Below are 15,575 nucleotides of genomic sequence, written 5' to 3' on the forward strand. Positions count from 1 at the left end.
AAAGAGTAATATGCTTATAATCCTTGTTATTGATTAAAATATTCAAAATTATTTAAGAAAGTATGTACTATTGCTAAGTCAATGCATATTAGAGAAATAATTAAAAATGCTTCAAATAAAATAAAAATGACTTGGAAAGTTATTAACTGGGAATCTGGAAGAGCGAAAGACTGCAAGTTTGAATATAATCTAATAATAAACAATATAAAAATCCACTCTGAGCAGGAAGTAGCTTCTGCTTTTGAGAATTTTTTTTTCTGACATTCCAGTTTCCATCTCAAGCACCCTTGTCTCCTCCACCAGTGTTGCCGAGTCACTTCTTTTGGAAAATCTTAAGGAATGTAAACAAAATTTCAAATTCAGTTTGAGGCCTGGGAGGAATCACAGAATGCACTTGGTATCTTCTGTGATTTATCTAAGGCTTTTGATTGTGTTCAGCATTCAACGCTGGTTAGGAAGCTATGCCACTATGGTATAAGAGGATCTGCACTCGATCTTCTGATCTCATATTTAAATAATAGGATTCAGAGGGTCGAGGTGAATGGCAGGAGATCTCCTGGGACTCCTCTCGGTATGGGGGTACCACAAGGGTCTATTCTTGGACCCTTCCTCTTCCTAATTTATATAAATTATCTACCTAACCTTGTAGAAAAAAAACACAAGGTGGTATTGTTTGCGGATGACACTCCACTTATATTCAAAGTGAAACGAAGCCAAGTTTTGTATGACGAAGTAAACAATGCTCTATCTGACATCGTGTACTGGTTTAGCGCCAATAACTTATTGTTAAATAATCACAAAACCAACTATATTAAATTCACCGCGCCAAATGTCAAAAATGTAGGTGCGAATTAAATTGAGAGGTGGTAAAACCAGTGGAATCTGCTATATTTCTTGGCATTACTCTTGATTCCAAATTGCAGTTGCCCCCATATTGATGGATTGGCGAATAGGCTTAGTTCGGCAGCATATGCGGTTAAGAAAATTAGACGATTAACTGACATAGATACGGCGAGATTAGTATACTTTAGTTATTTATAGTATTATGTCCTATGGTATATTGTTATGGGGCAGTGCGGCCGATATTAATACTATCTTTGTGCTGCAGAAGAGGGCTATTCGCGCGATTTTTAACCTCCTCCTAAAGAATCATTAAGAGAAATATTTAAAGAAATAAACATTTTCACTGTTGCTTCTCAATAAATTTTCGATAATGTTTTGTTTGTTCATAAGCACATTGAGGAATTTTCTAGAAACTGTGACATTCATAATGTTAACACGAGGAACAAACATAAACTTGTTGTGCCTACTACTCGGTTGGGTCGAGTTAGCAAGTCTTTTGTTGGGCGATGTATATGCTTCTACAATATGATCCCAGAAAATGTACAAAACAAATGTGTTACGAAATTTAAAAGAATTGTTAAAAAACGTTTGTGTGGGAAAGGTTATTATAGCATAAACGATTTTCTTAATGACACCACGGACTGGGAATAAAGCGAACACCCTCAGGCTCTTTAATTATAAATGTTTATTGTACGATATTACATTGTAATCCATATTTTATATTAAAAAAAAAAGCCCGCTGAGTTTCTTGCGCCCATCCTTCTCAGGTCTGAGGCAGTCTCTTTTGAATGGGTGGTAGATTTTGACGTTCAATAAGTGATCTTAAATCCTATTTTGAATAAAAATATTTGAATTTGAATGAATTACTTATCCTCGTAAATGGACTTACACAATAAATGTACACGCTATAAGAATAACCCATCTGAGTTTCGTACAAAACAAATGCGTCATACCGAGAAACAGCATGCCAACTGTAAATAAAAATGGTAGTTTAAAATAACTCTGGAGTAGCTTAAGAATAAGTTTTAAAGGTATGTGTAACAGGATAAAGTAGTGTTCATAGCATCAAATGGTATATATTCACCATAAAACGTATCTAAAAACACCTAGTTTTGGAGTTTTCTCCTTACTCTTCGCCTTAATGTTCAATGTGAAAAGCGCTTGGAGCTAAATCAATATTATAAAACAACTAAAACTATTTTATCTGTCTGTATGGTCACATCTGATATTGGATTCCCCTACCTGCGCTCGAATAGACGAGACGTGTTTGCGCGCTGGTTTTCGTGGAATTATTATTATCGAAATTTCTTGCATAATTACCTACACGCGCCCCTTTGGCGCGCTTTTAACGATTCGAAGCAGTGAAATGTTAAAACGTGTGTTTGTTCTGTGTCGCAGGACATGAAGAGGGGCTGCCCTAGCCCCGGTGAGCAACCCTCGGCGAAGGTGATCGCCGAGATGGAGTTGGACAACCCGGCCTCCCCGCCGGAGCCTGAATCCAGACAGCGACTGCACGGCGGCCTGCCGGATTGGATCGCCGTGACGCGTCGACGTCGGCCAAGCCGCGCCCGATTAGCGGGTGCCCCAAGCCGTTGGCGACGGCCAACGTCTTCAAGCCGCTCCCGGTACAGGAGACACCGGGAGCTCAGGTAACGGCCAAACCCTCACAGGTGAGGCCGACCCCAATTATAATCTCGAAGTAGAATTTCAATTTTGAGAGATGTCGCGCGGCGCTTCTTGCCGCGGGCATTAAAAACTTCAATTTCAACATACAGCCGCATATGGCTCAGTTGTCATGCAAAACGAAGGCCGATAAAGAATCGGCCTTAGCTGCGCTCAAGGGTGTGGAACTCTTACAATTCCACACGTATACCGATAATGACGACAGAGCCCACATCTCTGTCTTCCAAGGTTTATATTACAGCTCCGCAGAAGAGCTAGGCAAGTCACTGCAGGAACTGAGGTTCAAACCCATTAAGGTTGTCGCCTTCAAGGGCGACGCATTGAGCACCGACATCGGTGCCTTCAGGAAAATTAAATATATTTGTCACCAATCGGTGCGCATATTTAAATACAAATCAAATAATAAATACGGCACCATGTGTTCCAGGTGCCGACACATTCGGACATGCAGAACGGAACTACAACCGGACCGCCCGCTGCGTCAAGTGCACGGGAGCCCACATCACAGCGAAGTGCGAACGGAAGGAGGAGGCTCCAGTCCGGTGCTGCAACTGCGGCGGAGAGCACGCGGCCTCGTACCGCCAGTGCCCCCAACGCCGCATCTACCTTGCGGCCGTCAAGGAGCGCCAGGAGCACTTCCAGATACGCCAAAGCGCACCACCCCAGCCCCGCCTGTTCAAATCGAACATGGCGAACGGCCGCGGGTGGAACTCAGTTATGACAGGGAACGCCCCGTCACCGTCAGGCCTTCAGCCACAGGGCCTTCAGCCACCCACAACGCGGTCCACTGCCGGACCGCCGCCCCTCTCGGGCACTCAGTCCGGAAGACAAGTCTTCCCGGGCCTTAAGCGCACTGGCCCAATGCCAGGTGTTTTTAAAAGAGTCGAGACAGACTCGTCACCACTTAAATCTACCGAAGAGCCAGACTCTGAGGAAATGTCAACTCATGAAATAATAAAACTCATTAAAATCGCAGGTCAGCTGAAACCTTTGCTCCGCCGCAGCATGAGCTACGAGGAGCAAATCATCACAGTCCTCGAGTTCCTGAGCATCCATGGATGAAGAGACAGCGACGCCTGCCCCGACTGGCACTGCTCGTCCTCTACGAGTAGCGTCGCTTAACATAAACGGTATTGTGAGTAGGAAAAGAGAACTCATACATTTCCTAGGAACACACAACATCGACATTACACTCACACAAGAAACACACCTCTAACCCACACGACTTTTTTCAATCCCCGGTTACACCTGTTACAGACGTGACGGATTGACAGACAACCGCGCCCGAGGTGGCGTCGCAATTTTTGTTAAGTCAAATATATCGCATCATTCACTTCCACCGGTGGAACATGATATATGCGATATAATTGCAATTAGATTAGAGTCTCACCGCGGACAGACACCCATCACAATAGTTAACTTTTATTGCCCTAGACAAGACAGTAGAATCACGACAGCCATCGCGAAAGCTCTTTCTCTCGGCAACACCGTCATCTCTTCCGGAGATTTTAACGCCCGTCATAGACATTGGGATTGCAGTCGAGCGAATCCCAATGGATCGCGTCTTTTTAATCACTTTGCAGGTTACGTCAATATTTTTATTCCCGACAAAGCGACCCACCTCCCCTCCAACCCTAGGCTCTTTGCCGCTAAATTGCAACTCACCCTTGCCAAAAAAATCAAAACAAGACCCACTGACTTAAGACGATATCTCGGAACATTGTACCATTATTTTCGAAATTAATAGCCTCATCCCGCGCATCTCGCGACCTATCTTTAAATACGTTAATGCCAAATGAGACAATTATAAAAAACATATTAACGAAGCCCTCCCCTCCCCCGGCTCCTTAAAGTTACACCGACCCGAATTAGTGGACAACGCCATACAAACACTGACTGACGCTATAATCGAAGCCCGTAACGCGAACATCCCGACTTTCACACCGAAACAAACAAACAAACTCCCACACGACATAACAAGACTTATCAAACTAAAAAGCAATACCGACATCACGCACAGAGACTTCAGACGCGTCGGTTTAACATGATTATTAATTCACTCCAAAACGTGTGGCCTCATACCGGGCCAAACACCTGGGGTCACCGAGGACTCTCCCCGAGGTCATGGGTGACATCAGAGGTTTGATACATTACCTTGAGGAACTAGGGTGGCAGGATTAGCCGCCCTCCTCACCACGCAAAATAGGCGCGCTGTAGTCGTCGAGTTGCGGATAATAGCCCGTGATAACCTATAACCTATAACCTTCACTCCAAAACCAAATATCTTTTAAAATCAAATCTCTCACTTCCAACGAATGGAACAAAAAGCTTGAATCGCTTGACACCCGCGACAATTCACTGTGGCAGTTCGCGAGACGCCTTAAAAACGTACACACCCCTCTTACCCTGCTTCCGCACCCCCTCGGGCCCCGCCCGGTCGGACGCTGAAAAGGCCGAGGCCCTAGGTACACACTTTGAGCGACAACATAGACTCACCGTGGATCTGAACGACCCCGATACCGAACGCGAGGTGTCGCGGTCTCTAGACCACCGTTATAAAATAAACTGACTGACCGCACCTACGCCAGTTGTACCTCGCGAAGTCAAATTAATTTTAAAAACCTGTAAACCGCGAAAAGCCCCCGGGCACGTTGACATACAGAACATACTTCTAAAACACCTCCCTTCAAAAGCAATAGACACCCTAGTTAATATATTTAATGCGTGCCTCCGTCTCACCTATTTTCCCTCGTCCTGGAAAATAGCAGTAATCACCGCGATACACAAACCGGGAAAAGACCCCACCTCCCCCGCGAACTATAGACCAATTAGTTTACTTTGCACACAAAGTAAAATATTATAAATTTTAATTAATAATAGAATAAACTCACTTATAAAGTCAAACCTACCTGAGGAACAATTCGGTTTCCGAAGGTCACACGCGACTACTCACCAACTGGCGCGCGTGGTCAAACACATAACACACCAATTTAACTTGAGACACCAGACTGGTATGGTACTACTCGACCTTGAGAAAGCCTTCGATACCGTCTGGCATGATGCCTTAGTTCATAAATTATTCGAAGCACAAGTCCCCTTTGAATATTGTAGAATAATAAAATCATTCCTTACGAATAGATTTCTTAGAGTTACAGTCAAAAATAGTTTATCCCCCCCCACATCCAGTAGTAGCAGGTGTTCCACATGGTTCCATCATCTCACCGAGGGCTATTTTACTCTATATGAGAGACATCCCATAACCTTCGAACACGGTCCTCGCCCTGTACGCTGATGACACAGCTTATCTGTGCAGCAGTAAGAACATCAACTCTATAGTCTCACACCTTAATACAGCCCTCCATTGTGTAAGCAACTACTTCTACAAGTGGAAGCTTAAAATCAATGACACAAAGACCGAGGCGGTACTTTTCTCATACAAAACATCCCGTAAACTCAATCTCTCATTAAAACCACATATTAATAACCACCCGGTCGAATGGCAGTCACAGGCTAAATACCTAGGACTTATCCTCGACCGGAAACTTTCCTTCACGCCTCATATTAATTATGCCCGCTCTAAGGCACTTACTGCCTTGAGCCTGTTGAGACCCATTTTCTATAGGAATTCCACTCTCTCAACTAGTAACAAGCGTCTACTATACCAGTCCTACATACGCCCGGTCATGACATACGCAAGTCCGGTATGGATTAACACAAATCACAACAATTATCGTAAACTACAAACTGTGCAAAATAGATCCCTTAAAACCATCTACCGGACCCAACCGCGTACAAATCCTAAACGACTTCGTGTAAAGAAAAACATTCCAACACTACAACAACACATACAAGAGATATCTGATAGTTTCTACAGAGGGCTACGCCGACTGAAGGACGGAAAAAACCCCGCCCTCCGGTCGACTTGTAGTCGTAAGTCACTCACAGAGTACTGCCTCAGCATAAAACGTTACAAACATGCATTACCACATCACAACTGGTTAGAGCTCACAGAACACTAGCGTACTCACACACACGCACACAGAGTTCTAGCTAGGTCTGAATAAATGTAAAACCAATAAATTGTTAATTGGTTTAGTTATAAGTATTAAGTAACGGGGAAAACTGGCCTCCTAGTTCCTCTCCCTCCTTTCCTTTTCCAGGATCCCCCCCATCCCACACCCCTCTTATATTTATATATTATATATCTATGTATACATATCTATGTATTTATTTACCTTACTTTTAAGTTAGTTTTAAGATCTAGTCATTAGTCTTAAGTTAGGTTAAGTGATAGCAAATAGCCAGGTTTTCCCAGTTTCCTGGATTTTCCCCCACAAACCATATGTATTAGTTTTTTAAGCATAATAAAGTTTTATCCCTCAACACGTAGATGTTTGAGGGTTGTAGAAGTAAGTTTTCTGATACCTACATATATAAGGCTTAATTGTAAATTGCTTTAATAAGTAGATTATAAGTAATTTTTGTATATATCTTATTAACAAATATAGAAATTTGAAATTTGAATTTTTTTTATCTGTCTGTATTTAATTACAATAAGAACGCTCGTGAACGAGTGCCTCTAGCAGAGGCGGGATGATTATGTTACCAGAAACTGTGCGCTTCATGTTTTTAAAATGAAAGTTATTATATTTTTATAATCGCTAATAAAATGCTCGTATAATACCTACCTTTATATATTTACGGTGAATGTGGATCGATGCATCTACTGTACTTAATAACTCTTGTGTTTTTACTTATTCAATTTAAATACATTATTATTTGATTTTTTTGACTTACTCGTGAAAGGCATTGAGTAAATTTTGACGTTTGAGTATTTTTGTTGCATCACTTTACATAATAATATTGTTATTGAAATGATTTGTAAGACGATGAAGCTGTAAATATTGATTTAAAAAAAAGTGTGCAAAGGAGTTTCTTGCCACATCTTCTCATTAAGGCACATATTTTCTGAAGTGTTGGTAAATGTAAAAAAAGAAAATAATGTCATTCATAAGTGTCATTTTCTTGGCCTTCATGAAGTGCTTTTGATTAGATTTTTTGAGTAATTTATGTACGGACGTAATATTTTTTGAACTATGCCAATGCAGAGAAAACTTTTCCAATAAAAAGTTTTCACTTCTTTCGTGTGGCTTTCAGCACAAATCGTTTTAATATCGACACACAACCATAAAAAAGCACCATAATTTTGCTACTTTAACGAAATGATATGAAAATGTCGAAAAAATAATATGGTTATATATATTTATAAATTGAAACACCAACATGGACTAAGCAATAACTGAATGATACCCCAGAGGAAATAAGAGGAATAGAGGAAGACAGTTCATACGTTACTGCATATAGTTAATATAGTGATGTAAGTTAAATAAATTAAAATGTATTTTATTGTATGTATTAGTAAGTAGGTAAATATTATTTCTATATTTATTTACTTATTTACCACACATAGCAACTGTCATTACAGAAGACATAATGCGACAGTTACAAAGAAACAAGAATTATTATGTTTTGTTAACTGTAAAAAAAGGCTTTCTTATTATAATTAAAATATCATTTTTAAATTTCGACCGATAATTGTTGTTTTGTTGTTGATTAATTACGTGTGTTTAACCGTTTTTATAAATCAGAAGAAAAAATGAGATTTCAAATTGATACAATTTTTTAATAAATTTTTAATGTTACATTTTTTACTTATTTTGAAATAAGCTATAAGTAAACATGGCAACTCAAAAATGGTTAACTTTTGCATCATACATATGGGAGTTAAAATTGTTGAAAAGAATCACCCCTATCACCGCCTAAACGGAATCCATCGAATTACTAATAAAACTGTGTAGGTACGGCGTTCTGATGTAACCGAGGCTGAAAAAATTGTTTTAAGAATATATTATGTCTGTTTATTCGGGCATGCTAATCTCTGAAACAGCTATGAATACGGTTCTCATACTATGGCAAGCTCCTCATAATATTGTATATTATGTTTCATTCTATGGATCCAGAAAGAAGTTAATTAATATAAATAATACATCAATGTCTACACGGAAAAATTTACCCGCTCGTGTGTGCTATAGACGAAATGACCCAAAGGCAACAGGACCGCGAAGCTGAAGTTTCAGCTATAAGTAATCCGTGCTCTCACTTCACGCCCAGTTAAGAAACAAAAACGCGGCAAGCATGTCGTCTCCCGCACTCGCCGTACCAAACCTTATCTTCGTTATCATCATATATGTGATACATCGTATTACTTCACGAGCACTGTGATAAAGAACGCTTATTCGCGATAATTTCACACCGGATCGTTTCGTAATTACTCAGGATTTTTATAATCTAATGTGCCCCCGAAAGACTCGTGAAAATGAAGTGTTTTTTGTTACTAATACTGTTTGTTTCTGTGTATGCCCAACCGTGTAGTAAGACTGAAAGTGTAAACATAACTGGAGGACCCGTTTTTGAAAATGGTTCCATAATCTTTGACGGTTTTGAGTATGCTAGTGGAAAGTGGTATGAAATAGTTGAAGATGGAGTTGCTGCAGTGTTTGGATGTCCGTGTATTGGTAGAATTTGTCTCTGGAAGTGCTGTGGGGCTGGGCAGGCCTTTTTGAACAGATCGTGCTCTGAAATAAATGAAACTGAAGAAAATTACTTCAGTCCAACTGTGTTTAAAGAAAAGGAGGCAACGAATATCGTAGCTAAGGAACATTTTGTGTACATGTTTGATCTATCATGTGAGAAATATTTAGTAGATTCAAGTTCACCGGATGAGGAGATATATTTACAGGAGGTGAATATTATATATTATAATAATAACAAGGACCAAGGGCAACTCTGTCCTGACTCCAACAAAACTAAGAGTAATCTATTTCGCTAGTTTGAAATGCATCAATAAATTTTTATTTTATTAAAAAAACAAAAAATATTTTATTCCGTAGGTAAATCACATTACACTTGAAATATGTATATAGAGTATAATTTCCGACTCATGGATGTTTATGTTTATATTATATATTGTATATTATAAATATATTTAAGCAAATGTATAATTTTAAAAAACGTCCTCCGATGCAAGTGCGGAATTGCCATTTCGGATAAATGAAAAATAAATGACCCACTTTTCGCAATTGTTTCGATATGTAGTTAGGTACCTAACTTAGAATATTAATGCTATTCTAAGGTACCTAAGATAACAGTTATGATTCAGAGAAAAAACCTTACGCGATTTTTTTTGGGCGAATTCGACATCGGTATTGATTTTATTTTTCTGCGGATGTCTTGATTAAGTTTGTAATTTCACTCCTACCACCAAACCCAAATTACTAGAACGTCACATACATTTCAATTTAATAATTTATAACTAGAAAGAAAATACATATAAGTTCTTCACTTTAACAATACTCTTTCTCTGTTAGAATTTATAATAGGTTGGGGTAAATGCTCTCGCATTTTATATGAAAACTAAAGATATTTATTTTTAAATGTATATGAACATTTATGTCGCCTTGTTCGATGTCTGTTTTACATTTTTGAGGTAGTGACATGATCCTGTTTCTGTAGAAATTTTAGATTTCTGATCAAACGAACGCGACAAGTAGATGTTTCAGTTGTCTCATCGTCGCAGACCAAAACAGGTGGACATCTGAAGGTGCAACACCTTCAACCTTCACCACCAATTAACACTTTCGAGCCAAACTCCATTCATTGTTGCTCATTGGCTAAACGTGTGTGTGGTCTAGCCGCAATACTGGCCGCTTTGTCTCTACTTTAATCTGATCAGTTGGTGACAGTAGAGATTCTGCCTGGCGGTTATAGCTTATTATGAACATGTACCCTTCTAATTCCACATACAGGGTCACCATATTGCGAGCTAACTCGGAACTTGCCACAAACTGCAAAGCCTTTTTGACCTATTTCGGATATTCTTGTCGTACGTACTTTTCATTACTAGTTCAATATTTTCAAAAACAGCTCGGTTTCCTTATGTTTCAATAAAAATCGCAAATGAGTACACAGTTCATTAGGTTTATTTCTGTGAGCTGGTGTGGTACCTTCTACCTACTCAAATATCTAGCTTTTTTGTGCTTATTATAGCTTTATGCGAATGGCTCAAAACTGTTTTAATGTAAATTTCCAGTTCTTCAGATATGTCGTACCTACTCATATCCCAATCTTGCTCCACAATTTCAAAAATGGCGTTCATTTTATTTATAACAGGTCGACCAGAGCGCGGTGCATATTGGACATCATTATTCTGGATTAAATGCGCATAAAGCAACATTACGCTACACTGAATCAGACGGTATCAATGACGGTATACATAAAAGTCACAAACATTTCACGGCTTGCGTTGCATTAGATCCAAGTTCAATTTCTATACACTGTCATATTATGTGCTATCAAGGTACGACTTTACCCAAATTTTGTTAAATTGTGTCACCATTTCCGCACTTCTGCGAATCATCGATTTATAGACAGCTCATGATTATTTTCATTATTCAGTCAATTCATTTCACTTAATAAATCAAATAATAATTTTCTAGAATAATGTTTTCTTGTAGGTACATACTTGGTAAATAAATAATTTGATCATCTATATATTTTCATAAAGGATTATTAAGCTTACTTTGTATGTGCTAGTATTTTTTTTGCTTTAAAGGAAGATGTATTTCTGAAGCAAATTGCGATTAAACGCGCGATTAAACATCGTTTTTGTTAAAAAAAAAGTTTCGAACAAATTTCTTACAATCGTCATTTCAATTTTGGCATCTGAAAGAAAAAGGTTTTAAAATATATATATTTAAATTTATATTTGGTTGGATATTTAGTTTGTTTATAAAAACTCGTCGTTAATATAATATAATATAATATAATATAATATAATATAATATAATATAATATAATATAATATAATATAATATAATATAATATAATATAATATAATATAATATAATATAATATAATATAATATAATATAATATAATATAATATAATATAATATAATATAATATAATATAATATAATATTTAGGAATTAACGAATCTGGGAAAATAAATCATAGCGACATAAGGGACCAACTAACGAAAGAATATTTTAGGAGAGTTAAAAAGATTACAAATTCTTATTTAAATGCGCGAAATCTAATAAAAGGGATTAATACATACGCTGTACCTGTTCTGATGTACTCATTTGGAGTCATAAATTATAAAAATAGCGACTTAAAACGGATCGATATGAAGACGCGTAAGTTGTTAGCGATCAAGAAGGCTCACCAGCAAAAGGCAGATGTGGATAGAATTTATTTACCCATAGCAATGGGTGGCAGAGGATTGATTAATTTAGAAAACTTATACAAAGCTCATATTTTGAAATATAAACAATATTTAGAACAGAAAAATGATAAACTCATAGAAGCAATAACACAACACGATAAGAACAGAGAAACACATTCAATTTATAAGGACTCGTATAAAATAGAAAAAGAACTGAAGCTAACAACGGGCAAAGATCACACCAAAATTGAAATTAAAAATAGCATAATAAAGAAACAGAATGAAGCCTGGAGAAACAAGAGCCTGCATGGGCAATTCCCTAAAAAGGTCCTCGACCTTGCCAATGTGGACAAAGAGCTTACATTTAAATGGCTGAAGAAACAACCTATTTCGCCAACATTGGAGTCGTCTCTATTTGCTATACAAGATCAGGCAGTGCTAACGCGACAGCACGAACGCGATATATTGAAAAGAAATACAGATGGCAAATGCCGCTTGTGTGCAAATAAAGACGAAACCGTACAACATATTTTAGCAGGATGCGAAAAACTCGCTGGAACATATTTTGTAAAAAGACACAATAATTTAGTTCAATATGTATTTTGGTGCTTGGCTAAGAAGAACGAAATCGATGTAAACAAGTTATGGTGGCAGGAAGAACTGAAGCAACCGATGTTAAAAGAAAATAGTATAGCCAAACTAATGTGGGAAATCCCTGTCCAAACTGACATTACAATTACTCACAATAGACCAGATCTTATTCACATAGATAAACAAAACAACCATACTTACCTTATAGATATCTCGGTACCATCGGACTATAACATTGGAGCTAAGGAAATAGAAAAAATTAGCAAATATCACCCGCTAAAAGTGGAACTCTCCAGGCTATGGAACACCACCGTCTCAATTATTCCGATTGTAGTAGGAGCCACGGGTGCAGTAACGAAGAGCCTTAAGCGGTATTGTGACAAATTAGATGCAAATATTAACATACACATACTACAAAAACAAGCAGCACTTCATTCTTCCACCATAATTAGTAAGGTGCTTGGAGATACCGTTTTCGTTTCACAATCATCGCAGGCACATCAACAACACACAGCAAACTCAAACACACAGTCAACGTCTTCATACCATTCATCCACATCTGACACTCAACTCCAAGGATCGACCGTTCGATCACACAATATTTTAAATGGGGGGATAGAACAGGATCATAACTCTAGATATCCTTTTTCCTGAGGGTCTTGGGACGGGATATTTAGATAAGTAACCGACACAATCGTGAAAAAATCAAATAATATAATATAATATAATATAATATAATATAATATAATATAATATAATATAATATAATATAATATAATATAATATAATATAATATAATATAATATAATATAATATAATATAATATAATATAATATAATATAATATAATATAATATAATATAATATAATATAATATAATATAATATAATATAATATAATATAATATAATATAATATAATATAATATAATATAATATAATTAAGGGAGCCTAGCCTAAAGTACTAACCTAAATTCATTTTTAACTAACTAGCTTCGGACGGTGACAATTTTATCAGGGAAATTGTTAATATCGCTCTCCCTCGGGACCGTTCCTAGATTTTGGTATTAACATGTGACTAGGAATGCTGCAGGTTAAGCCTTGAAAGCATAACAAATTCACTCACACTCCTATTTAGGTATTATCAGAGGCGGCCTTACCCATTGCGAGGCTCTGGTCGGCAGGTCTTTGCGAGGCCCTTTGTCCTTCGTGAAATGTATGTAGTGAAAGTAGGTCTGGTTGTTTGGTTTGGGTATCTGTCATGTTTCAAGAGAAATGCTTAAGTTATAAAAATCCTCAAATCTAGGATGGAAGCTTGCGAGCACATTGTTGACAATGACATGAAAAAAGATTATTTAGAAAATTTCTCCCGCATTCAATTAATTAGCTTCATCTTCTCCTTAATAATCAAAATGCCTTTTTTAACGTCGTCTTCTGACTTCTTTGAACTGTCTGTCAATATCATTCTTCTCGGCTATTTCTCTCGCTGTTACAAGGGATGACTGAAAACCATTTTCTCGATAATAATCGAGCCAATTTGTGAATCCGTCTAGGTGTTGTATATCTAAATGCATGTTTTCGCTTTCCCACGTTTTACTTAGTATAACATTTATCTTAGTAAGAATGACATTCCATATGACAAGTGAAACTACAAATTCTTAGTTAGTTATTTCCTTTTCTATAGAATTGCATTACTGACCTACTGAAAATCTGTTGTATTTTCTGGCCGTTAACGCAGTGTTTGTACGAAAAAGGTGGTCAAAGCAACAAGGAAAAGAATTTGAAGGAATCCTGTTCAAAACCAAAAGATTTTATCTCTGGAGATGAAGATAGCCCCTAGAACCATGTAGCGTAACTAAAACGATGACTTAGGACTTGCAGCCTATAAGAGACGTACTGGTCATTTCTTAACTGATAGTTAAAAAAAATTAACAAAAAAACAACCGACATCAAAAACACTATTGTAAAACAATAGATATAATATGCACTAAAAAGTATAAAAATAATTGCGTATTTTTATACAATCTAAATTCTAGTTACGATTATTGTAATTTTTGGAATCGGTGTCCTTCCGCCGCGACCAGCTCTCGCCTCTCGCCTCCTCACGACTCAAGCACATCTCACCTATAACTATGTATAGGTATAGTTACAAACCTATCTCGGATGACACCGACTCCAAAACATTACTTTTTAGTCCATATTATATCTATTGTTTTAGAGTAGTGTTTTTGAAATCGATTGTTTTTTTGTAATTTTTTTTTTATTTTTTGATTTTAAGTGAATTTGAAGTACAATAACAATTTGTCTAAATATGTGTAGATATTATACCAAATTTTTCAATGCTGCAATGAACGTAAGTGCTTTGTAATTTGATTACAGACAATTAGAAAATCTACCACGATCTCCGTTACTGTAAGTCGTTAACGAGTCCCATTGATCATAATATTCGACTACGACAATTACTTGACCATAACTATGTTATGGTAGATGACTTAAATATCCGGAAATGAAATGAAATGAAATGAAATTTTAGATATTGAGTTATTCATAAATGTATCATCCACGTATAGCAAATACGTATGTATAGCAAATTTAAGACTTTTATGGTTTTCTCATGAATGCTTTTGTCAGATCTGGACCAAATTACAATGGGACCATACGGGAAGCACAAGCTTTCAAATAAAAAAATTAAGAATTATCAAAATCGGTGCACCCAGTCGAAAGATTTGAGGTAACAAACTTAAAAAAATACCGACGAATTGAGAACCATCTCCTTTTTTGAAGTCGGTTAAAAAAGAATAGGATGATAAAATCGAAACAACTTCTGAGGCGGTACGCAAAGGGAGGTTTCAAAAAATTTTGTTTACGGATGAGATTTTTTTTACAATTGAGCAACATTTTAAAAAACAAAATGACCGTAGACAGACACAGTGCAACGTGGGCACTATCGGACTTCAGTGATGGTTTGGTGGGGTATTAGCTATGAAGGAGTGACTGAGCCATTCTTTTGTGAAAAAGATATCAAAACATCGGCACAAGTGTATCAAGATACTATTATTGCGAAGGTAGTGAAGTTCCTTAACAACACCATGTTCAATAACCAAGAAGAGAAGGTCCTCCAGCAAGACTCGGCGCCTGATCAAAAAACTCGGTCTACGCAGTCTTGGTTGGAAACGA

The 15,575-nt window shown here is 37.3% G+C and overlaps 1 protein-coding gene across 1 annotated transcript in view; it reads left to right on the plus strand.

Moving 5' to 3' along the window:
• Window positions 1-8,726: 8,726 nt before the first annotated feature.
• The window catches only part of LOC126975985 (G-protein coupled receptor Mth2-like), a 58,305-nt gene continuing 51,456 nt past the window's right edge, over window positions 8,727-15,575 (plus strand). The window contains exon 1 of the mRNA XM_050824121.1: window positions 8,727-9,328. Within this exon, the coding sequence (XP_050680078.1) occupies window positions 8,903-9,328 (426 nt within the window). The 5' untranslated portion in view covers window positions 8,727-8,902. The remainder of the gene's footprint in view (window positions 9,329-15,575) is intronic.

This window comes from Leptidea sinapis, chromosome 38, assembly GCF_905404315.1.
Source record: "Leptidea sinapis chromosome 38, ilLepSina1.1, whole genome shotgun sequence".
NCBI lineage: Eukaryota > Metazoa > Arthropoda > Insecta > Lepidoptera > Pieridae > Leptidea > Leptidea sinapis.